The sequence below is a fragment of the Haplochromis burtoni genome, unplaced genomic scaffold (assembly GCF_018398535.1).
Source record: "Haplochromis burtoni strain Fernald_Lab_line unplaced genomic scaffold, NCSU_Asbu1 Contig_654, whole genome shotgun sequence".
Classification (NCBI taxonomy): Eukaryota; Metazoa; Chordata; class Actinopteri; order Cichliformes; family Cichlidae; genus Haplochromis; species Haplochromis burtoni.
The window spans coordinates 54,819-80,771 of record NW_024583015.1 but is presented as its reverse complement, the minus strand read 5'-3'; the positions used below and the strand labels follow the sequence as shown (position 1 = coordinate 80,771).

Sequence of the window (25,953 nt, the reverse complement as noted above, 5' to 3'; positions counted from 1 at the left end):
ATATGGTTATTGTTCATGTGTCCAACAGCAGAGGGGAAGAAACTGTTCTTATGGCGAGAGGTTCTGGTGCGAATGGACCGGAGCCTCCTGCCTGAGGGGAGCAGGTCAAACAGACTGTGTCCAGGGTGAGAAGGGTCAGCTGAGATCCGAGCTGCACGCCGCAATGTCCTGGAGGTGTTTTCACTGCACCAGAGTGCCAGCTGCTGAACCGCACATCTGTACGCTGACTCGTCGTTGCTGCTGATGAGACCAACCACGGCTGTGTCGCCAGCGAACTTGTTGATGTAGCTGGAGCTGTGTAGGGCGGTGCAGTCGAGGAGGGTGAACAACAGAGGGCTGAGAACACAGCCCTGAGGAGCTCCTGTGCTCAGCCTGACGATTCGGACGGACTGAGGCGGAGGTGAAGTGCAGTGGAAACAGCATCCTCATCGACCTGTTGGGCTGGTGTGCAGACTGCAGCGGGTCCAGAGCGGAGCAGGTCGCTCTTCACATGACAAGTCTGTCGAAGCACTTCATGATGATGGGGGTCAGGGCGACAGGTAATCATTCAGGCAGGATCCTGAGGATGTCTTTGGCACTGTGGTGGTGGCCTTGAAGCACGCTGGACAATCATCTGGCTCCGTGATGAGTTGAAAATGTCTGTGGAGACATCGGCCAGCTGATCAGCGCGGTCTCTCAGGATGTTGTCTGGTCCAGCAGCAGTGAGAGATCTCACGCAGCAGGCAGACAGATGGTCTGGTCGGTGGTGGGGGGCGTGGCTTTCTTCGCTTGTGTGTTGTTCAGGGCATCAAACTGTGTCTCAGGAAGTGCGGCAGTGCGGCATCTTAGTAGTTCTGCTAAGGAGGCCTTAGCAGAACTACAGGGCTGTTTCGAGGTGACCGACTGGGAAACACTCTGTGAGCCTCACGCCGACGACATCAATGGGCTTACTGAGTGTATCACAGACTACATAACTTTCTGCACCGACTCCATTGTTCCAGCTCAGCCTGTTCATTGTTACCCAAATAACAAGCCGTGGGTGACTAAGGACATCAAAGCCCTCCTCAACAACAAGAAGAGGGCTTTCAGAGGGGGCAACAAAGAGGAGGTGAGGAAGATCCAGGTGTTACTAAAGGACAAGATCAGAGAGGCTAAGGACAATTACAGGAGGAAGCTGGAGTGGAAACTCCAGCAGAACAGCATGAGAGAGGTGTGGAGGGGCATGAAGACCATCACTGGATTCAGGCCAACCAACAGCAGGGGAGCTGAGGGAGGTGAGAATAGAGCCAATGAGTTGAATCTGTTTTTCAATAGATTCGACACCACAGTGTCTGCTCCCACCCCCACAACCTCACCTGTAGTCAGCCTGGAATCCAGAGCCACACCACTGTGCCAGCCTCTCTCTTCACATGTTGCCTCCTGTGAGAGTCCTGACACCCCTCCCCCACCCATCACCTTCACTCAATACCAGGTTGAGATGCAAATGAGGAGACTTCACTCAGGCAAGTCTGCTGGACCAGACGGAGTGAGTCCCCGCGTCCTCAAGACCTGTGCCCCCCAGCTGAGTGGAGTCTTTCATAAACTGTTTATGCTGAGTCTGAGTCTGCAGAGGGTCCCAGTGATGTGGAAGACATCATGCCTCGTCCCTGTACCAAAGACGCCACGTCCCGTGGCCCCCAGGATTACAGGCCCGTGGCACTGACCTCCCACATCATGAAGACCCTGGAAAGGCTCATCCTGGACCAGCTGCGACCCATTGTAAGACCACATCTGGATCCCCTTCAGTTCGCTTATCAGCCTCGTCTCGGAACTGAGGACGCCATCATCTACCTGCTCAATCGTGTCTACACCCATCTGGACCAGCCGGCGAGCACTGTGAGGGTCATGTTTTTTGACTTTTCCAGTGCTTTCAACACCATCAGGCCGACCCTCCTGGGTGATAAGTTAGCAGCGATGCAGGTGGATGCTTCTCTGGTGTCCTGGATTGTTGATTACCTGACAGGAAGACCACAATATGTACGTCTCCCACAGTGTGTGTCTGACAAGGTGATCAGCAACACAGGGGCACCACAGGGGACTGTCCTCTCCCCCTTCCTCTTCACCCTCTACACCACAGACTTCAGCCACTGCACAGAGACCTCCATCTTCAGAAGTTTCTGATGACTCTGCGGTGGTTGGATGCATCAGCAGGGATGATGAGACAGAGTACCGGGCTGTGGTCGACTTTTGTCATGTTTCGGCTGTGTACAGGCAGGAGAAGGACCCAAACGCAAACTCACGACAATGAAATTAAACTCAAAAAGCTGCTTTATTGCAGAATGGCATGGAAACTAAACTGGAACATGGATGACTAACACACAGGGAAACACAGCCATGAGGGAGACTACGACACTGACAAAGAGAAACACAGGGCTTAAATACACAGAGGGATAACGAGGGAATGAGACACAGAAGGAGGGCACAGCTGGGAGAAATCAGGACTGGACGAGACAGAGACGCAAAACTAGAAACACTCACATGAGGCATGGACCTTCAAAGTAAAACAGGAAGTATCACACAGAGACGCGAACTAGACACAGTGGAGACAGCAACTAAGAAACAGAGACAAACCATAAGGCAGAGGTCTAAGAACCAAAATACACAGAGGGAAATACTCAGCTTTGAACACAAGAGACTAGACTAGAGGGAGTAACAAAAGACCAACCATGAGAACATAATGCACAATGCAGGGTGACAGAAAACAAGAAACTCAAACATGCAAAGACACACAATAAACAGAACAGAGGGGGCACAGAGAGACATGAAGGGCAGGGGAGACTTAACATGGGTTGGAAACACAAGGGGGAACTAATAAGCAAATGAACATAGGAGGCCTAATGAGCTTAACATACTATACACATTAAGATTAACTAAAACTCAAAACACTGGGTCCTAAGACCCAGGATCGTGACTCCTTTGTCACGTGGTGTGAGCAGAATCATCTGCAGCTCAACGTGGCAAAGACCAAGGAACTGATCGTGGACTTCAGGAAGACCAGGAAACACTTGACCCCTGTTTCAATCCAGGGGGTCAGTGTTGACATTGTGGAGGACTATAAATACCTTGGAGTACACATTGACAATAAACTGGACTGGGCTAAAAACACCACAGCACTTTACAGGAAGGGCCAGAGTCGTCTCTATTTTTTGAGGCGACTGAGGTCCTTCAACATCTGCCAGAAAATGCTGAGGATTTTCTATGAGTCTGTTGTGGCCAGTGCGATCCTCTATGCTGTTGCATGCTGGGGGAGCAGGCTGAGGGTCGCAGATGCCAACAGACTTAATAAACTAATCCGTAAGGCCAGTAATGTTGTGGGGATGGAGCTGGACTCCCTCAAGGTGGTGTCGGAGAGGCGGATGCTGTCCAAGATAAAGACAATGTTGGATAACACCTCCCACCCACTCCATGACATGCTGGTCAGTCACAGGAGCACGTTCAGTGAGAGACTGAGATTACCAGAAAAGCACCACTGAACGACACAGGAAATCTTTCCTGCCTGTGGCCATCTCCCTGTACAACGCATCCACTTAACACACTGTTCTGCTACAGCTACACATGTTTCTTTTCCAGCTATTTATTTATGAGTGACTTATGTATGTATGTGTATATATGTATATATTGTACTATTCTTAGTTAGTGTATTGTCTGTCTTGTCTTAATGTTGGTTTAAAATGGAGCACTGTAACAAAAAATAATTTCCCCCAGGGATCAATAAAGTATTCTGATTCTGATTCTGATCTCCATCACAGCTGCTTGGAGCTTGTACTGTGTGACGCCTGAATGCCACAAACTGTGAGAGTCTTTGTGTTGTGGACGCTCTGGATCTTCTTCTTCAATTTCTTTTCTGGAAGATTTGAAAATGATAAATTTAAGATTTCATTGGAGATGTTCAGTGTTTTCATTTGAGTCTTTTTCAGATCAGCTGATCAGAGCGCAGCTGAAACTTTATGTATAAATAGACCCTGTGCACGAGAAAATGCTAACTTCCTGGTTTGAGGCCGGGCGTGGGGTTGTACATTTCCGGTAGCTTTACTTGCTGCAAAGATATCCTCCACAATCATGTCCAAAACTCAAAAACGGAAAGATGGCGTTAAGTTACAAAGAGCAGAAGGTGGGAACACGCCCCACTGCTGTAGGCGATCGTGGCTCAAGAGCTGAGAGTTCGTCTTGTAATCGGAAGGTTGCCGGTTCGAGCCCTGGCTCGGACAGTCTCGGTCGTTGTGTCCTTGGGCAAGACACTTCACCTGCCACCTACTGGTGACTTGTGTGGACTTGGTACAGTTAAATATCCCAGAATGCATTTCATCCAAAACTCAAACGCGGCAATGTTGGACGAGCGAGGCTAAAAACTCTTAAATATTTCTGGGTCACAAAATAAGCTTTTAAGTTATTTTCAAGCGAGACTGTAGCTGTGTAAACTTCACATATCTGCTCGATTTATCAAGATGTCACATATTTCCAAACGCGCTCCGATGTTTTCAGAGACGTCTGTGACCCGCCAGCTCCACAGCAGACAGCGAGGTCGAGGACAGCGGACTCCCGGCACATCGTAACACCGCCGTCACTCCTAAAACATTGTCATTAACGTGGCTTCACTCCACATCAGCCGCTTTGCTAAAACGCCGGCGTCGGCACATGAGGACGCTGTCAGAGCCCGTCAACGACGTGGATTAGCTGCGTATATACGAATGTGAATCGCGTGATTGGCTGGAGCAGCCGGTCACTCACTGACTCACACTGCAAAACAGACTTTTTACGTGTTTATTTTAATTTCAATGCAGGTTCGGTTTGTGTGCGCAGAGACCGTGCAACAGTACGTGACTGCAGCTGCGCGCAGCTTAGAGGGAACGTTAGTGATGAGTCTTCCCGCCGGTCACGTGGGAGACAGGGGTTCGATTCCCTGACTGTGTGGGAGTGGCCTGAGTGAAGAGGGTTACTCAGATTGACGGGTGGGCAGAGATGTCAAACGTACGGCCTGCGGGCTGAAGAAGGGACGGGGGCAGACGTTCTCAGGCAGCACATTTTGTGTAACGTGACGGAACAAGTGAAAAAAACGAGCATCAGGCTGCGAAGCTGAGCGCAGACTTTATGAAGCTGGATCAAGTCAGACCTGCTGTTATTGGCCAGCCCTAAACCTCGTGTGTGTCACGTATAGACGAGGGTTCGATTCCCTGACAGGCAGCTGTGCAGGTTGGAATTTATCAGTGACAGACACGTCTCACATGAATGATCCCTCTGTGTCAGATCCACGTCGTAACTCAGTGACCAGAACACATTTTAGACCCAGACGTGAACCCGGCGCGGACCTGAGAAACATAACAACACGTCACGACCGTTGTGGATGTTTCCTGTTACGATGTAAGCTGAGACGAGTTCTCACACAAGTCTAAATCAAGCTTTATACGACGAACCGTTATCAAAATGATGAAACAATAACGAAATAAAAAATACACAAATCCGTCAGTGCTGTACAAACAGAATCAGCACAAATATAAACTTTACTACGAAGAATCTCAGATCGAGCAGCGAAACAGCGCCGGGGTTCCCTGCTGTGGTCAAAGGTGGTACTGCAGTGTGTGAGACGCTACGACCTCCCACAGGAAAATGTTTTTATTTTAATGAAACAAATTATTTCCTTTTTTCATTTCTGGAGGCTGAAAAAATCTTTCTTTAAAATATGTGTCATGAGTCCAGCTGCAGATATTTCTTACAGCGGGCTGTCAGAGGTGAAAAAGGGAAGTGAAAGCATCCACAGTGTAATCACAGGAAACAGCCTCCATCAGCTGCTGCAAACAGGAAACCATGGTGACCACTGCTCTCCAACCACACAACAAACGGCTCTGTGGTGGATGCTGATGGTGTTCCCTCCCTCACACGTGTAGAAATGTGGGTCAGCGCAGGAAACTGAAATCTCACGTTTAGAGAAACTGACCCTCAGATCTCAGGTTACATCACCCACAGTCACATCCTGGTGTTTCTTACACACTGTGTGATGCTGTCATGGCCGACATCACTGGTTCCATTCAAAGCACGGCAGAGAAACAAACATCTGTCAGGGGTTTCTCAACCCAGCAGCAGGAAGTCAGACACAAGGAACAACACAGGATCAGGACCTTTCAAAATAAGAGAACCAGTGGCCTGTGCTGGCTTAGATCTGCATCTCTGGTACACAGTAGCTCCACTGTGCTGATGCTAAAACCAGACATGAAAGCACAAACACCCCGATGAGTCAGAATGCTGCCACCACCGTGCGTCACTGTGGGGGCGTGGCCTCTGCCGTCTTCCTCCAACCACGAGCAGCGTCTCAGCTCGTCTGGCCGAAGGACGCTTCAGCCTGCAGGACCTTTGTCCCGGTCGTCCTTCGTCCTTCAGTCTGGCTGCAGGCGTCTGTCCTGCTCACCTGAGACCTCTCAGTTTGTTCCTGTCCACGGTTCAGTGACGTCTTCTTTAGGACTAAACCTCCCACAAGTGTCTCTCCAGTAGTTCTGGACTGTTTGCAGACTCTGTGGCTGAGGCTACGTCCACAATGAAACACGTTTCTGTTTAAAAACACAACGTTTGGCCTCCCGTCCACACTGAGACGGCGTTTTCCTCAAGGAGAAACGCAGCGTTTTGAAAACGAGTACATTTCAAAACGGAGCTGTCGTCGCAGTGTGGACACTCGAACACGCAGACTTTCTAAAACGATGACGCATTTTAGTCATGTGATGCAGTCACGTGACCAAATAAACAAAGACAGCGGAGGACACTACACAGCAGCTGTTTTGTTTGCTCTCAGCTTTGACGGCCCTGTTACAGATTAATATCCACCTGTAGGTGCTGCAGATTGCTTTCCTTCAAATCTTTAATTCTCACTTGAGTTTGTGCAGGACTGCAACGTAAGTGCTTTGGACCGTTGCAATGTGGACGCACAACTCTGTGAAAACGACTGAAAACGCTAGCGTGGACGCCGTTTTCAGATCTATCCGGCCGGTGTGGACGTGGCCTCAGTGTGTAGTCCTCCTGATCCTGTTACTGTGTGAACACAAATCACTCTCAAGGAAACTGAGATGTTTCAAATTCTCTGTCATTACAATAACAGGTCACATGACTCGGGCTTTATATTTGATATGAAATGTGATATTCAACACTATGAACGTGATCACTGATGAAAGACGTGCGGGAGCAAACACTGAGCTGTGGGTTCAACTCTGTCGTCACTGAACCGCCGCAGTTTACCTCCAAGCCCCACCCACCGCGTGGAATCATCATATCTGTAAAAGGTGAAGGTTTTTTAGGAAGGAGTCACGAGAGAACACGAGCTGCATGTTATTGATGATGAATAAACCAGAATTATTAATTTAGTTCAGCAGATAAAAACGTCATCAGGTTATAAAACAATGAAATAAACACGTGTAACGACGGTCATGTGATCATAAATCATCACATATGATCTGTAAAAGCCAAAGTACTGTAAGTAATCAGAGTAAAAACAGACTCGTCTGACTGAACAGAGTAAACCGAGAGCTGCTCTCTGATTGGCCCCTGCCTGTGTGTGTGATGCTCCTGCCGCAGCAGCGTGTGGTGCTGGTTTTTACGCGTCACTTCATTTCTTGCAGCGTGCAGCTGTGGTGGCTGTCAGCAGCTGTTGGAGCTGCTCTGAGGCGCATTCAGCTCCGTCATGAAGCTCAGGCTGCTGCTCGCCCTGCTCTCAGGTAACTGCTGGCTCTCTTTCTCTGAAACTCTGTAAACACAGAAACTTTAGCCGCTCTGATGTCACTGCTGCGTTCTTCTTCTGCACTTTTGTAGCTTTAGCCTGAGTTTGCATGATGAGTCTTGTTCAGACTGCAGCGAGTAAAGACGAGGAGCTGCTGTGGTTATTACTTGTGACAGGGCTGAGTCTCTGTGGTAGAGACGTGCAGAGGTCTGAGGACGAGCTGCTGGTGTTGTAACAGCTGTAGCGTGGGCTCGTTCCCGCTGACCTCCTGCAGGGTTACAGGCTGAGGTCAGCGAGGGTCAGAGTTCAGGTCAGAGGTGACCTCTCCGATAGTCTGACCTGATCTGAGCAGAGTTTGGATCTGATGTAACAAAGCTTTCCTGTGTTTCTGTTTCCAGTCTGTGAATGTGACGGCAGCAGGGTCAAAGGTCACACAGGTCAGGACGTCACTCTGCCCTGTAAATATGACAGGAAATATCACGGCGCTCTGTCAGCGTGCTGGCAGCGAGGAGAAATACCAACCAGAGGCTGCTCCAATCAGCTGATCTCCACAGATGGACTCAGAGTGTTAACCAGAGCTTCCAGCAGGTATGAGCTGCTGGGCCGACTGGAGGACGGAGACGTCGCTCTGACCATCATGAACCTCACAGAGGGAGACGCTGGACGATACGGCTGCAGGGTGGAGATACCCGGGCCGTTCAACGATGACAAACAGTACATCGACCTGACTGTTGTTGATGACCCGAGCGTCGCCACAGGTGAGTCTGCAGGCTCGACCGAGCTCACGTGTCGGGATCATCGTCCTGAACCATCAGCGGCTCTCTGAGGACGACTCGTTCATGTCGCTGACAGCAGCTCAGAGAGACACATCTGTGAGATCCAGATGTTGATTCACAACTGATCAGACTCGGAGTCAGCTCTGATGCTCGTTGTGTTCATGTCATTGATCTGTTTCAGACGCTCCCACGGCCCGCACGACAGACACGCCCACAGAGTCGACGTCGTCCTCTCCGACTGAAGGTGACGACAGAGCTGCCGTGAATCTGTTTGATGTAGCGACAGAATCTGAAAGCAGGAAAAAGGAGAAATTCAAATGAACTCAGATAATCCAGTCAGGAGCTCTGAGGTGAACGGGTGATGAAGGTGACGATGACCTACAGAGACCAGCAGCGTCTGTGTCAGTCAGAGGAAGTGCAGGTGTAAAGTTTTCAGTTAACTTTATTGGACACTTGAACATCGACGACGCCGCAGTGGACGACCTCTGTGTTTGTGTCTCGGGTGTTTCGTACAGTCAGACGTGTCAGGGTCAAATGAGAGCGCTATGACATCATCCTGCTGCTGACACGCTGTCCTAAAAATGTCTGCTTTCACGTCCCGCAGGTCATGTGACCTCCACAGAAAGCCCCCTGACGGCCTCCTCCGGGGTGAAGCGCAGCCACGAGGTGAGAAAACGAACGCTGTGAAACGTGAGACGTGACGCCACCGCCACACGAAGACGAAGCTCAGCACGAGCGCCACGCTGATGTTCTGAGCAATGAAAATATTATTTGAACAGACTGCACAGTGCACCCTCGCTGTGATTGGTGGATCGATATCAGCAGATAAGTTAAACAGGAAGTAAAACCAGACTGTTTATAGACCCTGATGATGAAGATGATGAAGTCAGATTATGACTTGATGTCTCGCTCCGACAGTTTCTTTGTAGGTTTTGAACATCAGTCTGAGCAGTGATTGGCTGTTCCTAATAAAGTGTCGGTGTTTGAGCAGACCGCGGGCCTCGCTGTGACGCTGATGTCGTGTTTTTCAGGGTTCGCAGACGATGGCGCCTCTGATCGCCGTCCTGCTGGTCTTCGTGTTTCTGCTCACGCTCGGTGGACTCGTCGTCGCCGGTGAGTACGAGAATGAACCCGTCTGTTCTCACGGCCTCGAAACATCGAGGACGGCGACCGTGGTCGGTGTGGCAGCGGGTTCTTAATCCCGCCCTCAGTGATGCAGGAAACATTTATTAGTTTGAACTGTGTTTTACTCTGTGACGCACGGCGAGCTGCTCATCACGTCGTTTGTGTCTCTGCAGTGAGAAGACTGAAGCAGCTCGTCAGCACGTGAGTGGACTTCCTGTTTTCTGAATAAACACCGTGTCTGAGCGCCTCGATCGCCGCTGATGAACCCTGAGTCAGGTTTGACCTTCGTGGTGTCTCGGCTCGCGGGCCTTCAGCGCGCTGCGATCATCTTGGCAGCGTCTTCTCACGACTGAGCGCGCTCAGACTGAAACTCACAGATAAAGAAACCCACAAACCACGCGGGCGATTTCAAACGAAGGCGAGCTGAGCCGGAGGTTTCAGGTGGCGTTGAGATGCTGAGCGAGAACGAAGCAGCCTGATCGTTAAAGCCCAGCACGCAGGCCCACGGGCCCAGATGTGTCCACATCTGCAGCCCGGGTTAGCCCACGCTGCTGTCACAGCGCCGGAGCAGAAAGGCGGAGCGTCACGGCCGAGGCTGTGCGCAGCGGGCTGGCAGCCATGTTCCAGCGCAGTCACAGGGTCGCAGCAGAAAGAGGAACTCGAGGATGTTTTATGCACGTGTGACAGTCATGAACGGTGACCAGACGACAGGAAGCAGGAAGTTGAGGTTGTGGTCGTGCAGCCATAAAAACTTTGAATAAACTTTAAATACGTCTAAGTGAGGCAGGTGCAGCGCACAGCTGCGGCACATCTGCAGAACACCTGAGATCATCATCGTTTCCATAGCAACGCTCTTCACATCTCCTGGGGTCCACCCGTGAGCCCGCTGCAGACTCCGCCCACCAACCGCGAGAGTTTCGGTTCCCTGCAGCTCGGCTTACCAGAAGCTGCGAGCGAGGAGAGGAAGCTCTGAGGTTTACACCCTGCCTCCTCATCCTCGCCCGGCCGAGCGCCCCGCGCTGAAATGTCACAGCCTGAATTAGAGGGTCACATGACCGCTCAGCCTGAAGCACGGCGTAACCAGCAGACTCTGAAAGGTCACAGAGTCTGCTGGGACTCATTTTTAAAGTTTGAGGCTTTTACTTTGGAAAATCAAACTCACGATGAAGCAGGAAACGGATCCACGCAGCAGAAATATAAACGATCATCGCCGACAGTGTCAGGTCACCAGTTTATGATCAAACGTGACCGACACAGTCGATCGGCTGCCATGGTTACCATATGATCAGTCATCGTTTTTTATTCAAATTCATCTCAAAGGTTTTAAACCTGAGCTTCTCTACAGGAAGTCTTTCACTGTCCACAGGAAGTCGCTGTGATGATGAAACTGATGCTCTCCTGTCTCAGCCCTCAGGAGAAGGTCGGCCCGGGTCAGCAGGTCCAGTTCAGCTCCACGGCGTCCACTCTGCAGCTGCAGAGCTCCACCGTGGACAACATCTACCAGATGGAGAGCGACGGTGATGGCGGCGATGGCGGCGATGGTGGAGGTAGAGGAGAAGATGGGGGAGACTATGAGTACTGCCCCTGAGGTCCCACCTACCCGCCTGGAGGCGGGATGATAACAGGAAGCAGGAGCGTATCTCTGATTGGACACTTTGCTTTGAAAGCGTCCAATCAGAGAGCTCCAGGTGTGCAGCAGGTGTAGTTGCTGCCTACAGATGTAGCGAGCTTTTATTCTGATAGGTTGTTTTTTCAGAGTTAACCTATAAGAATCCACAGTGACACAGGTGACCCCGCCCCTTTAGACAGCCACGAAAGTTCCCTGTAAAGTTTTAAAGTTTCGTTTTGTCTTGTCATGTGACAAGCGAGGGACTCGTGACAACACGTCCTGTCTGACACGTGACCTGAAGCCGTCAAACAAAGACGGTCGTCAGATTTTTATTGTGACAAACACACATAATGGAAAAGGTCATGTGACGTGCTTGTCACACGGCACCAATCATCTGTTTTCTTATTGATCAATATGTTTCCTGTTGTTGTTTAAACAATAAAAGCATGAAAAATGAGTGAAATCGTTCAGATTTGGCTATTTCAGTCTGTCATCACACGGCGAGTCGCGTCCTGATCTCTGAAGCTCCCCGCTGGAGCCAATCAGACGAAGCACGTCACGGATGGGCGGAGCTCCTCGTGATGATGGTCAGTTTTCTGCAGCAGCTTGTTGAAGGTGCCTCAGCTCTGAGTTTTACAGCATCAGAGCGATGTAAACATGGCTTTCTAAATATGGAAAACATTTCTCGTGTGTGTCTCCTCTGTGACATCGCTGACAGTGGGAGGGGCTACTTTTAATTAAGCTTCAGTGATGTAAGTAAGTAAAATGTATTTATATAGCACATTTCACAGATAGAAATCACAAAGTGCTTCACAATAAGATCAGACACGCAAGTTAAAATGAATTAAAAGCCCGTTTGTATAAAAATGTCTTCAGCTGCTTTTTAAAGGAGTCAGCAGAGTCTAGACAGAAAAGCTCGATCCCCACGTGTTTTAAACCCAGTACGTGGGACCACCAGTAGCCTCTGACCTGAAGACCTGAGTGCTCGGGATGAAGCATGAGGTTTCAGCAGGTCAGAGATATACTGGGGAGCTTCACCGTGCAGAGCTCGAAAAGTTACAACTAAAACTTTAAAATGAACCCTAAAATTTACCCAATGAAGAGAAACTGGAGCAATGTGTGACCTCCTGTTTGTGCCAGTTAAAGTCTTGCCGCTGCATTCTGTACAGACTGAAGGCGATCCAGAGCTGGTTTGTTGAGACACGTAAAAAGACCGTTACAATAATCAAACGAGAAGAGATAAAAGCAGGAATCATCTCAAGTTCTGCCTTTGACACCAGTCTGAGTTTAGAAATGTTTCAGATGATAAAAACAGTTCAACAAGTTGTTTAGAGAGTTTCTCCAGAGACATTGAACTGTCAAACATATAATATATATTATGTATAAAGTTTCTGAGACGTGACTGAAAAAACTGATCTGCTGCTTAATTTCTGTGCAACAATCAAAGTTTCTGTTTTATCTGCATTTAACTGGAGGAAACTGTCATTTAACCACTGTTTGATCTCAGACAGAGAATTATTGAAACACGACAATTTGTAAAACTCAGAAGCTTTGAAAGATGATAAGAAATATTATTGTAACGTCTGATAATGTGGCCTAGAGGGAGGATATACAGCAAAAAGAGAATAGGACCTAAAACAGATCCTTGAGGTGCCCCAGAAGGCAGAACTGATGCTTCAGACAGCACCTGATTCATACAGACAGTAAAGGATCTCTCAGATAGATGCGACATAAACCATTTGAAACAACACCAGTAATCCCAAACAAGTCCTTCAGCCTATTTATCACGATGCTGTGATCAACAGAACCAGAACGGTGTGCTCTCCAGAGTCTGCTGCCATCAGAGTGTCCCCACACGCTTTAAGCAAAGCGGTTTCAGTGGAGTGCAAATGTCCAGAACATTGTTCTTCTCCAAAAAGTTGTTAAGTTGTTCTGCAACTGTTTTTTCCAAGATCTCTGACACCAACGGTCATTTTGATATTGGCCTGTAACTGTAAAGAGATGGGTCCACATTTGGTTTCTTTAATATTGGTTCAACAATAGCTTGTTTACAATAGCTGGGAACTGAGCCAGTATGAAGAGAAGTATTCATTATTTCCAGAATACAGGGGCCAATAGAGTCAAACACACTAATGAAAAATGATGAAGTACATCGAGGTGGCTTGAAGTCAGTTTCATCTGACCAAGCAGACACTGACGTCCTGTAAGGTGACAGGAGTAACAGAGGAGCAGGTATCAGCAACGTGTCAGTGTGATACTGGGAGGAGGATGGAGACATATTAGACCTGACGGCAGCGACCTTATTAACAGAATAGTTTAAAAACACTGCTTCTTGCTCTTGATGAAGGCGGTCGCACTTTTCTCCTCCTCCTCTCCCTTATCTAGACTCATGTTTTTTGTATTACTTTTCCCTGAACACTCTCTCACAGTCTGCTCTCTAAAACCTAAAAGAGGAATTATGGGTTGGATCAACTGGTCTCTGAATGCAATTGACACCCTTTCTCAACGAGAAGTCTGGGCTCGGGTGAGCCTGAGTGCTGAAGATATCTACCTATGAACCATGATAACAGGGGTCTGGCTGATCGGAGCTGGCTTGGCCCTGACTTATCGGAGAAATAAGAAAGCGGAACCGGCTGTTCAAACCCCCCCAAGGCTGCCCGCTGGGATTGAAATGATGGGACGAGGCGTGAGTTTCTCAAAATGGGCTCATTGAGTCATCTTGGAGAGGCTACGGCTGCTGTGGATACTCAGAATAAGATCTCTGACTGCAGACTGGATACATCTCGGGGAGGCACACTGCCGTGAGTTCTCAGAATCGGCTCCTTGAGCACAAGAAATGACAACATCACAGAGCGCAAGTATGGCGAAGCTCGCGGCTCTCCAACGGGAGATTGAGAGACTAGTGTTGGACTGTAGAACTGCTTTGAAATTCATATGAGTTGTTCGCACTAAAGTAAAAACCACCATCACTTCATGCGGAGACCCTCTCGGCGCCAGCTGTGGGCTCAAGGCTGGAGCTGAACAACAACTCCCTGATAACGACTGTGCTTAGTCTGTTCTTCCCATTCCATGCAAGCCCACCTGGGTTGGCTGGAAGACTGTTTACTTAGCCTGGCAGGGTGAAGGACACTGTCTCAGCTGAGCTCTGGACACGCCCACACACATACACTGATATGCACACACTCATCCCCCCTCCCTTTCCAAACGCCTTCGACGCTTATTCCCTTCCGATGCTGACGGTGGATCAAGGAGACCAGCGCACGCAGGCCCGGATGTGTCTAATTCAGCTGTCTCTCACCCTTTACCCCCCCTGTTGCTTGTCATGTGTTTCTTTGGTGTATTAAGAGTTTTTCATGTGCAGAGGTGTTTTTTTCTGTTCTCAAACTGATCTCCCTGTTGGAGCTCAGTCTGGGGGGAGTTATTTTTTTCTCCTTATCTTTCCTCATATGGTGCATTTTCCATTGTTAGACCTCTCTGACCTGTCTTCCCAATGTGATGTTTTGTGTAATGTATGTGTGGTCGGAGGGTAAGATGGCGCCGCCATTGCGTGCAATAGGTCGGCAGCCTTATGAAATTTCCCCTTGTGGGACTAATAAAGGTAAATCAAATCAAATCAATTAAAATAAAGTCATTACAATGAGATTTAGTATAGACTGGTACGTGAGGAATATCACGAGAGACAATGTTTTTAATTGTATCAAACAATACTCTGGGATTTTTCTTTTTTGAAGCTGTTAGATTAGCAAAATATTCAGTTCTGGCATCTTTTATAATCTCGTTAAGTGAGAAAATTGATTCCTTGAGATGTACCGTATGGACCTCAAGCTTGGAAGCCTTAAACAATCCTTTATTTAAGGCTTGATGTGTTAAATAATCACTTTCAACAGTACAGATGAGTCTGCTAATTTAATTGTTTTAATCGTTGGTTGGAACTCACCTTTTTTTCCTCACTGTGAGTTCTTCTTCTTGTGTTCCTGTTTAGTGCTCGTTGCCTCCACCGTGTGGCTGATCGATGAACTGCAGCTGAACAGACTCAGCTGTGCTGTGGGGGAAAACTTCCCCCTCGTAGTCATCCTGCTGTCTGTGAGGCGGAAGTTCAGTAACTTAACCATGAAAGTAGTGACTGCAGCTCAGCTCTGCCTGCTCAGCTGCAGAAACACTGAAAGATGCAAGAAAATACTGTAAATAAACCATAATTCTGCATAAAATATTACAAACGTACACAGAATAGATATTAAATGTTCTCTGTAGACAATAAAATAGTTTAATACACAGTAAATACTGCAGCTATTAATTAAATACTATAATACATGTTTTGTAATGACTGAAATATCATATGTAATGTTTTTCACATCAGTGGTTCACAAAGCGTGGCCTGCGGCCCCCTGGTGAGCTGTGAAGGTTTCATTTCTAGTAAATAGCTGTTTTTGATTAATCTAAGCGAAATGATGCTGCTGGTTTAACTCTGAGGATTCAAAGCTTCAGTCTGGCGTCTACTGTGGCTTCAGTTCTGAGAGCAGACAGAAGCAAACGTCTGAGGTCAGCTTCATCTGAACAGCAGCACCACCTTCATGCTTACGTCAACCTTCAGACGTTTGTTCTATGTGCATAAGACGAGAGGGACGGACACAAAGACTCAGGACATAAACTGAACTCAAAACTATTTTTGTTTCTTTATTGTTGTTGTCTGTGACCGTTCTCAGCTCAGCTTTCTGCCTGCACAGACCTGCAGGGGTCGCTGTGCTGCGAGACCACCATCTCTGCTCTATAATCTGCTCCTGACTGGTTAATCTGGTTAACGGCCCGGCCCAATAACAGTCCAACGAAGGCAACAAACTGAACCAAAGACTGAGGGAGGGACTATTTATACACCTGAGGTGATCAGGAGGGCGACAGACAGGGGAGGAAGTAAAACTAAGCACAAGACAGAAGAAAGCAAACTACCAAAATAAAACAGGAAATAACTCCAAGAATAAACACTACACAGGCTACACTGAAGAGACTGCATCGATCATAAACTCAAGTACAACAAGAACCACAGCGCTACAAAGCATGAGACCTCCAGAAAAAACCAAACTATAAAACGTAAAGGAAGAAAACATGGAGGACACGAGGGGGTGAGGATGATAACCACAGAGGGAGCTAAATGTCAACAAAACGCTGAACTGTAAAGGAAATAATCTGGAGTCGAATCCGTGGATTAACTGTTTGAGTAAAGACTGTGTCAGGAGCCCCGCCTCTCTGTTTTTGTGGTTTCAGGATCATTTTTTGCAGCGTGCAGCTGTGATGACTCGCAGGCTGTCAGCAGCTGTTTAAACGTGTTGGCGAGCTCTGACGAGTCACTCGGGCTTCGTCATGAAGGTCGTGCTGCTGCTGGCGCTGCTCACAGGTAACCTGCACCTTTCCACTGTCTCTGATCCTGAGATTTATTTGCCTGGTGTCTTTATTTAACCTTTATCATCACTGAAAACGCGTGATCCCCCTCAGCTGTGCTGCTGGTGGAACTTTGATCTGCTGTTTTTATCTCTCTGCCTCACATGGTGGATGTGATTTATAGTTGTGTGAAAACTCGAATCCCCGTCAGCACAGCTGGGTTTCCTGAAGGGTTGGCTAACAACGAGAATGAACGTCATGTTACCCAAACGTTACCCAGCGATAACAGCTGGTTCACTGTGTGCTTCCTTTTAACCTCAGATGACCCCAAAGGTCTTTATTTTACTGAAACTGATCTCTGACGTCTCTTCAATGATGGATAATAAGCAGTGATTTTGTCACGAACTCGGGGGGACAGGGTCAGTGGCGGTCTAAACCTCACTGCCGTCCTCTCCAGGGTTACGGTGGATAAACGTCTTCTTCTCTCTGTCACATCTGTAGCTGTGTGAGAATTCATCTAAAGGTCAAAGCCTCTCTGGCGCTGAGCCTGGGTGAGCTGACGGAGAGCAAAGCTGGACGGAGCTTTGATTTCTAAAAAGTGAAGCCAAATGTGTCTTAAACCTGCATTCTTCTAATGACCAGCAGGGGGCCTGATCCCCGACCTGATGAGTGTGAACTCAGTCACTGTTTTCACATTTAATCTAATTTAACGTGTAGTTTGTAGATTTTGGTCACTCCACGTATCAGAGAGGAGGATTATCCTGGAAATGCTCATTGGCTAAAAACCTGTGACTGACAAGTTGTTTCAGTCTCATCCACCTCCTGCTTCTCATGTCTGGTTTCCATGGTGATGATGGAAATGTTCATGTTGAGGCTTCACAAACACCATCTGGGTTTGTTTTCCATGATTCTCATCCTTACGTGTTGTTTTTGAGTCTTGGAGGTCAAAGACAAAACTAACCTTTAGTAACTCCAATAACACACAAAGACAGAGTCTGAATACCTAAAGACCGAAGGAACAAAGGGAACATACAGAGAACAGAAACAAACTGAAGCTTTACATGGAAGCAGCAGGTGATCCGAGAGCAAGGAAACATAAGGGTAACAAGACAGAGTTGAAAGTAATCGAGGACACTGAGATAAAGGAGGCGAAGGGGCGATCGTGGCTCAAGAGTTGGGAGTTCGTCTTGTAATCTTTGGGATGAACCAGTTTGTGTCTGAGTGTGTTGCTGGGTCTGAAATGCACCAGGATGTCGTGCTTGCAGAAAACTCTCCTGAGTTTCTGTGATACACCGGCTACACAGGGGATGGTTTTTGAACTAAAGTTCTGGTTTTAGAACTGAAGCTTCTCGGATGAGAGTTAAAACGTCTTCAAGCAACTCAAAGAAGTCCAGACGCTTTTCTTTCCAGGCTCCTTTGACCTTCTCTTTTAAACTTTGACATCAAACTGCCAAACAAGCAGAATCTATAAACTGATCAGGCACTGGTATCGATTAAAGCGCCAGTTTAATAATGATAATAATCTATACTTTATTGATCCCCGTTTCGAAATTACTCTCTCAGACCCAGTTAAACCAGTGAAGATGATATGACATTGACCTGATCTGAGCCCTGAGCAGAGTTTGGATCTGATGTAACAAAGCTTTCCTGTGTTTCTGTTTCCAGTCTGTGAATGTGACGGCAGCAGGGTCAAAGGTCACACAGGTCAGGACGTCACTCTGCCCTGTAAATATGACAGGAAATATCACGGCGCTCTGTCAGCGTGCTGGCAGCGAGGAGAAATACCAACCAGAGGCTGCTCCAATCAGCTGATCTCCACAGATGGACTCAGAGTGTTAACCAGAGCTTCCAGCAGGTATGAGCTGCTGGGCCGACTGGAGGACGGAGACGTCTCTCTGACCATCATGAACCTCACAGAGGGAGACGCTGGACGATACGGCTGCAGGGTGGAGATACCCGGGCCGTTCAACGATGAGAAGCATCACTTTGACCTGAGCGTCGTCACAGGTGAGGAATTACAACACCAGAACCATCGGACTCTGGTATCATAGCAACTACAGCTTCGTCTCAGTCTACACAGTGAGCAGAGTCTTCCTCACACAGTTGTCTTTGTTCAGAATCAGCACGTCGACCAGGTCTAACCTCGGGGCTGTTTCCTTTTCCTCTTTTCATTTGAGCATCATGAAGTCGTGACTCGAGTCGTGTTTGAATAAAGAAATCTCTGTTTGGCTTTAGTTTCCTGATAATAGCATCACGAGGAAGCTGCAGCTCTCTGAACGTTTAACTGCTCTCACCTGCTGATCCTCTCATTACAAAGACTCATCTGAAGCAGAGTGTGCTGACGTCATGTCAATGATCTGTTTCAGCGCCACAAACTCCCACATGGACGGCGCCAAACTCAGAGACGCCCACAGAGCCGACGGCAGCCTCTGAAGGTGACCTGTGATTAATCAGCTGATGACAGAAATGAAGTAACACATGATTGTCAGGACCAAACACAGATGACAGGAAAGAGGATCGTTTACATTTCTGTGGAACAAACTTTATTAGTCATCACATATTTATAGCATCGCTTCCTGATTTTTGTCCAATCAGGCTGAAAGTGACAGGAACTGTTTGGTCTCAGACTCAGTGTGTTTCTGGAATAAAGGATCAGAGGCTAAAATTAATGACATCATGCTGCTGCTGACACAGCTGTCTTAAAATCTTCTGCTTTCGCTTCCTCATGCTGCAGGTCACATGACCTCTGCAGAAAGCCTCCTGACTTCGCCCTCCACCATGACGAGCAGCAGCGAGGTGAGGAAAGAAAAACAGCATGAAAACATGAAGTCGCTGAGAGCGACCAAAGTCAGGGTGTCGGGACTTTCACATCCTTAAAGACAGTTTCACGTTAAAAACACTGCAGTCACTGCGATCTATAACCGCTAAACCTAATGGAGTTACATCCTCCCTTAGCTGTGCCAAACCTGCTGCTGTTACCATCACCCCACATATTTCATACTGAGGATGTGAACAGTGAGAATCATCCTAACAATAATCCTGCACGCTTCCAGCTGTTTGTAGAAGTCTTTCCTCTGAGTGTATGAAATCCCTGCAGGTTCACAGAGTTACATCCAGCAGCAGGATCCATGTGAGCGACCCTCATCGAGTTACATGAATAAACAGCTCCCAGGTGTCTGTGGGTCCTTACGTCTCACATTATATCTTAAAAAGCAGTAACTTGTATTCATGTCAGTGTGTGTCTTAAATGTTTCTGATCATGTTATTTGGATTGTCTGCAGCTCACACTGCTGCTAACGCGGCCTCGTGTGATTGGACAGTCCAAACCAGAACCTGAGATAAAAAAGTATTTCTTGATTCTTTATATATAAAATTAATTATTTTTTCACACACACTGTATTTGTAAAAATTAGAGCAACTTAAAGATAACTGACAAGCTGATAAAAACTATTTATACAGCCTCAAATCACAACAACAGTCGCCTCAAGGCGCTTTAATCGTACAGTAGACCCTACCATAATAGATACAGAGAAAAACCCAACAATCATATGACCCCCTATGAACAAGCACTTTGGCGACAGTGGGAAGGAAAAACTCCCTTTTAACAGGAAAAAACCCCAACAAAAACAAGCCCAAGGAAGGGCCGGGCCAACCGCCGGGAATGGGTGGGGGGAGAGAAGGAAGACAGGATAAAGACATGCTGTGGAAGAGAGACAGAGGTTAATAACAGATATGATTCAATGCAGAGAGGTCTGTTAACACATAGTGAGTGAGAAAGGTGACTGGAAAGGAAAAACTCAATGCATCATGGGAATCCCCGGCAGCCTACGTCTATTGCAGCATAACTAAGGGAGGATTCAGGGTCACCTGGTCCAGCCCTAACTATATGCTTTAGCAAAAAGGAAAGTTTGAAGCCTGATCTTGAAAGTAGAGATAGTGTCTGTCTCCTGAATCCAAACTGGAAGCTGGTTCCACAGAAGAGGGGCCTGAAAACTGAAGGCTCTGCCTCCCATTCTACTTTTAAATACTCTAGGAACAACAAGTAGGCCTGCAGAGCGAGAGCGAAGTGCTCTAATAGGCTGATATGGTACTAATATGCAATGATTAGAATTGCAACAAGAACAAGAGGAAACAAAAGCAGTTTAGACAACAAGAGAGTGAGACCAGAAAACCACAAACAAGACCACTGACCACCTGATAAACAGAGAAGCAGCAGGGCTATTTATACACCACAGATACTGAATAACACGACACAGGTGGAGTCACACCTTTTACCACACCTGTCCAGGGGCAGCAGGTGGACATGAGCTCGTAGTGATTTTGTGCTCAGTCTCTGAGGGGTAAGGAGGCTAAATGGGAAATACACTGAACTTTGTGTGGCTCAATACGAGTTCATTGTGTTGTTGAGCTTTTTAAAGCCATCGCACTGACTTCACTGTGGCAGCCAGATGCATGCTGGGAAAGAAGGCACCAAGTATAAAAGTGTTATTTGAATAAATGCTGTGAGACCAAAGAGTAGTCAGTCAAACAGACGAACTCTCTGCTGATTGCATTACAGAAGGTGAAGCTTCCCTGTGACAGAGTCATGTGGTGTTTTTCTGGGTTTACAGGGCGAGGACGGCGGTCAGCTGATGGTGGTGGTCGTCTGCGTCCTGCTGGGGCTGGTGTCTCTGCTCGCCATCGTAGGACTCCTGGGTGAGTTTAGTCAAACTGTCCTCGCAGTGACAAGGTCAAGTTTGTCTATACACATTTCCAGACAGCTCGTGCTGCACAAAGTGCCCAACAATGATGCCATTAAAACAGAAACAATGTAAAACAATAAAGGGACAATAAGAGAATAAAACAAAACCTAAGACTACTGAATAAGACCAAATGGTCATAGTGTGTTAAAGAACAGAGTATAAAAATGTGTCTTTAGAAGTGATTTAAATATTCAGGGGGAAACTACTCCAAAGTCTGGGACCTGCCAGAGAGAAGGCTCTATCGCCATGAGATTTGAGTTTAGTCCGAGGGACGGACTAATTCATCCTGAGCTGGACCTCCTGCTTTTTCTGGAGCATGAAAGGAGCTCAGACAGGTATGAAGGGGCTAAAAGTTTGATCCTGTAGGAAACTGGAAGCCAGAGCAGAGAAGCACAAAGTAACGGAGGACAAAGAGGAAGTTCCCCGTCCATGATCTGGTGTTTTTAGCTGAGCCAGACAGGAAACATGGAGGTCATGTGACGCAGCGCAGTTTAATAAACAGGGACACGTCCTGGTCAGGTCCTCTCAGATCAGCTGATTGTTTTTATTTTTGTACAATAATCGTTGGATATTTAATGGAGCCTTGCAAAAGGACAAGAGGATGAGGAGTGGACAGGTGTGGCACACCTGTGAAGGCGTGGAGATGTCTCGGAGACAGGAGAGAGCGCTGAAACCAGACTGTTTAACACAAACATGGAGCTCCAGTGAGAGGGAAGCTTAGAGACACCACAGCGCCCCCTGCAGGAGGCGAGACCGCTGAGATGGTGCGGAGGCCGAGCTGAAGGTGTGAACGTTTCAACAGTTTGTTCCCGAGCTTCACCTCTGCAGACACGCCCGAGGAGCTCCGCCTTCTCCTGAGAACCAGATGTTCGGGTCTGTGTCGCCGCAGAGCGAGCGCGTGGGCTGGATCGCTCATCATTACTGAGAATCGTGCGGTAGACCCCCGTGCTGACGTCAGCGCCCCCGCTCTGTAGCAGCAGCTCTGATGGAAACGCTGAGCTGCATTAGCAAACACGTCCGTGTGACGTGACTCATCATTTCTGCAGTGAATCGTGTTAAAGTCCAGATGACGGTGCGTGTCAGGGCCTCCTCTGGTCCTCCCACGGGCCGGAGCATCTGCTGCATGCATGAAGCTAGCTGCAGTCTGCTGCTGTGCGTGCATGTAAGACAGGAAACAACCTTAAAATAAAGAAACTGAACGACGTTCTGCGCTCATTCAGCTCTTCGTGAGCTGTGATCTGGACCCAACATGGCGTCGGCAGCGTTGACCTCGCCGCCCTCACAGAGCGACGGTGTCTGGATGTTTCAGGCGAGGTCGCTGATCATCAGGAGCGCGTCTCAGTGCGTTGGTCTTTGTGTTTCTCGCGTCGGGCTCGGTCGCTCGGCTTGGTGCTGATTTGTGTGCTTTGTTCTTTTTATGTCACAAACGTCTCGTCATTAACATGTTTCTGCTGTTTTGTGTCTCTGCAGTGAGAAGACTGAAGCTCCTCCACACAGTGTGAGTGCACGATCTTTATCTTTGTGTTTCTGAGTAACTAACGTGTCTCCGCACCTCGACCATCGCGGATGCTGCTGAGAAGTCGTGACTCATCATCTCTCAGCCTTCATCGCGTGTTCAGACTGAAACTGAGAGGTGAGACAACCACAGAGTTCAAACCAGCCAACGGCGGCTCGCTCGACCTTTAAGGCCCATCAGAGTGGAATCATTTCGAGCTGACGCCCGTGTCAGAGCTCCATGTTCAGCCACAGCAGCACCACACCCTCCACCCCTCTGCTACTAGAAACACCGTCCATAAAAGCCCTGAACACAGTCCGCCATTATGGCGTCCAAACTCAAGAACAAGCGCGACACTACCAAAGCTCTGCCGTTTACAGCGACGGGTTGTCTCGATCTTTGGTTTGTGATTCAGCGACTGTGAGCCGAGTCCATCAGAGCCGCCCCAGCATGAGTGGGTGTGGGTGATCCACAGCCTCAGTGTTTCCAGCTCCATCACTGCTGCACTGGAGCCTCAGAGCACGGGGAGGAAGGTCCTTCATCATCATCATTAACACGACTGCTCGTTAATGCTTCATTTGAACTGCAGCATAATCAGCGTCACGAACAGGAAGTGACCTTTCACACTGCTTTGAGTCAAGTTTGAGGCTTTTACTTTGGAAAATCTGAGTCATGATGAGGATGGAAGCAGGAAACAGATTCAATCAGCAGCTTAGAGTTTTAGATGTGTGGATAAAATTAAATTTGGTTTATAATAAAATGTGACAGAAGCAGCAAATCATTTTATTTTGGAGCTTCTCTGCAGGATGTTATAATCTCCTGCAGTCAGAGTAATATCATTAATGTTATTATAGCAAAAGGTCCTGACAGCTGACTAACACTCTCGCTCTCACGTCTCAGCCCTCGGCAGCGTCGGCATATCAGCGGCTCGGTGCGGTTCAACCCCACGTCGTCGACTCTGCAGCTGCACGCTCAGCCCGCCGCCGTGGACAACATCTACCAGATGGATGGTGGTGAGGGAGGCGTATACGAGAATTGCCCCTGAGCTCTGAGGCTCCACCCACTCATCCGCAGAGTCTGGAGGCAGGACGATGATGAGCTCTTTGAGGAAATGTCGAGGACAGACGAGACAACAGCTTTGCCCTGAGAAGCCTCCAGTATTTTAGGAAGATAGCCTTGCTCTCACGCTTTGCTTTGAAAGCGTCCAATCAGAGAGCTACAGCTGTGGTCCCAGGTGACTAACCCCGCCTTCAGGCTGAAGGTTTGCAGGCAGCAGGTGCTAACATGAGACCTAACATGTAAATAAAGATGTAAAGAGCTTTTATTGTGAAAGGTTTAGTGAGGTTTCCTGTTTTTTCAGATTTAATTTAATAAAATGTTTGGAAGACTTTTAAAGGTTGGTTTGAACTCTTCTTCTGTTCCTTTAAACACGTTTACCTCTGACTGGTAACCTGGGCGCTCAGTTCTTCTGCTGCACGCTGCTTCCACCTGCTGGCCGGACAGATGACCTGCAGCTACACAGACTCAGCTGTGCTGTGAGCTCAGGCTGTTTGATGGACTGACTTTGATTAAAAAAGACTCTGTAATATCTCTAATCACAGCCATGGGGGCGGAGTTACGCGTGAGAACCCCACACCTGTACCAGGGTAAAGATGCAATTTTGTAAGATCGCTATGACAACAGTAATAAACGTTATTTGTTCCTTTGATCCAGCTCAGATGTGACGTCTTTGTTTCTGAAAGGGGAAAAAAAGTTGACATGTCAGAAAAAAGCACACGAGCTTTATTTCATCCGTGATGGCGTTACACCAACATCACCATCATGGCGGCGCCCTCCCTCTGTCTCTCCTGTAAAGACTCTCTGCTCCAGCAGCAGCACCACCTTCATGCCCAGCAGCTCACTCAGGAAGTTCATCTCCAGCTCTCCTGCTCCACCCGCTCAGGCTGAAGACACCACAGCACCCCCTGCAGGAGGAGAACGACTCTGTACTGCTGGATTTTTTCCTCCACCACCTCAGTGATCAGCTATCTTCACAGATGGAGCCTCCTCCTCAGATCACTGATTCTCTGATTAAGAGAGAAGACCCTGTGAAAGAACTACAACTCCCATCAGGCCACAGGCTTAAAGCTACACCCCGGCTGGAGGACTCTGTGCTGCAGGTGCAGGTGTGTTTTGTGCGTGTCATGGTCCGGGGGTGTGCTAGTGTGTCTCCCTCCGAGCCGGCATCTCCACCCCTGGGAGGGGCCTCTGTGTTCTGCTGATTGCTCGCACCTGTGGGTGATTAAGCCGGGGACTCATAAGGCCAGCGCACTCAACCTCTCTTCGCCAGATTCTCAGCTAACCCTTCCACGCATCAAGTTGCTGGACGCAAATCTCTGCCGAAGAGCTCCCATCTGGACGCTGGACCACCTGCCAGTCCCACGGGTTGTTCACCCCGTTCACCTGCCTGCCTCCCTGCCACTACAGACCACCTGCGCTAACTCACAGCTTGCCCATATTCCTCCCAAACCCTACCTGAACGTCTATATTCAGTGACTCTGACCCTTTCCCCGGACCCAGGTTGACTCTCCCTCCAGCCCAATCCTCGGAGCAGCTGTTTTCCACTGACGAATGACCAGATTGCTCACTTAGCTCAGGCTGCATAAACCTCTATGGTTTAGTTGTTATATTTAGCATTTGTGAAACTCACATTCCAGTTGTGAGCACTTGTGGTGAAAACAAAAGTTGTCACTGAAACTACTTGATAGGTTTGTAGCTTGAACCCATCCGCTGGAACGTTGAAGACAATATAATTACACTGCAAAGCAAGACACAAGTAGGCAAGCTTCTTCATGTTTCTCGTGCACGGGAGAGAACCGGACAGGCGCCGTTCCTTCGCTTGACCCCAGTTACTCTCGTCCGTTCTCCCGTAACACTGCCCTTTTATTGAGGTTACATGAATATGCATAAGTTCATTAACATATGACGTCTACATACACACAAAGAGTACCTTGCCTGTGTGTGTGTGTGTGCTGCTGATCAAAGGGTCAAACATCCTTGGTCAGGAAGAGGGTAGCGTCCCCCTCACCCTAGATGGTTCATCCTAGATAACACGGTGAGGAAGTCCTGCAGTTCATCTA

At 48.1% G+C, this 25,953-nt stretch overlaps 2 protein-coding genes across 3 annotated transcripts; both read left to right on the top strand.

The window, feature by feature from the left end:
* Positions 1-7,581: 7,581 nt before the first annotated feature.
* Positions 7,582-11,683, top strand: LOC102294060 (hepatitis A virus cellular receptor 1 homolog). Its single transcript, XM_005949932.3, has 7 exons — positions 7,582-7,712; positions 8,113-8,472; positions 8,672-8,734; positions 9,095-9,156; positions 9,522-9,603; positions 9,789-9,816; positions 11,023-11,683. Exons 1-7 carry the CDS (start codon positions 7,679-7,681, stop codon positions 11,201-11,203), a joined length of 810 nt encoding a protein of 269 aa, XP_005949994.1. The 5' UTR covers positions 7,582-7,678; the 3' UTR covers positions 11,204-11,683.
* A 4,516-nt stretch (positions 11,684-16,199) lies between these two features.
* LOC102293385 (hepatitis A virus cellular receptor 1 homolog) lies at positions 16,200-24,546 on the top strand. 2 transcript variants are annotated; one of them, XM_014330171.2, is made up of 7 exons: positions 16,202-16,613; positions 18,263-18,604; positions 18,964-19,032; positions 19,332-19,393; positions 21,208-21,292; positions 22,810-22,837; positions 23,735-24,546. In XM_014330171.2, exons 1-7 carry the CDS (start codon positions 16,580-16,582, stop codon positions 23,877-23,879), a joined length of 765 nt encoding a protein of 254 aa, XP_014185657.1. In that variant the 5' UTR covers positions 16,202-16,579; the 3' UTR covers positions 23,880-24,546. The 2 variants fall into 2 exon arrangements, 1 of the variants encoding a protein (XP_014185657.1); XR_006053158.1 differs by lacking the exon at positions 23,735-24,546 and having other exon boundaries at positions 16,200-16,613; positions 21,208-22,680; positions 22,810-23,728.
* The last annotated feature ends 1,407 nt before the right edge of the window (positions 24,547-25,953 follow it).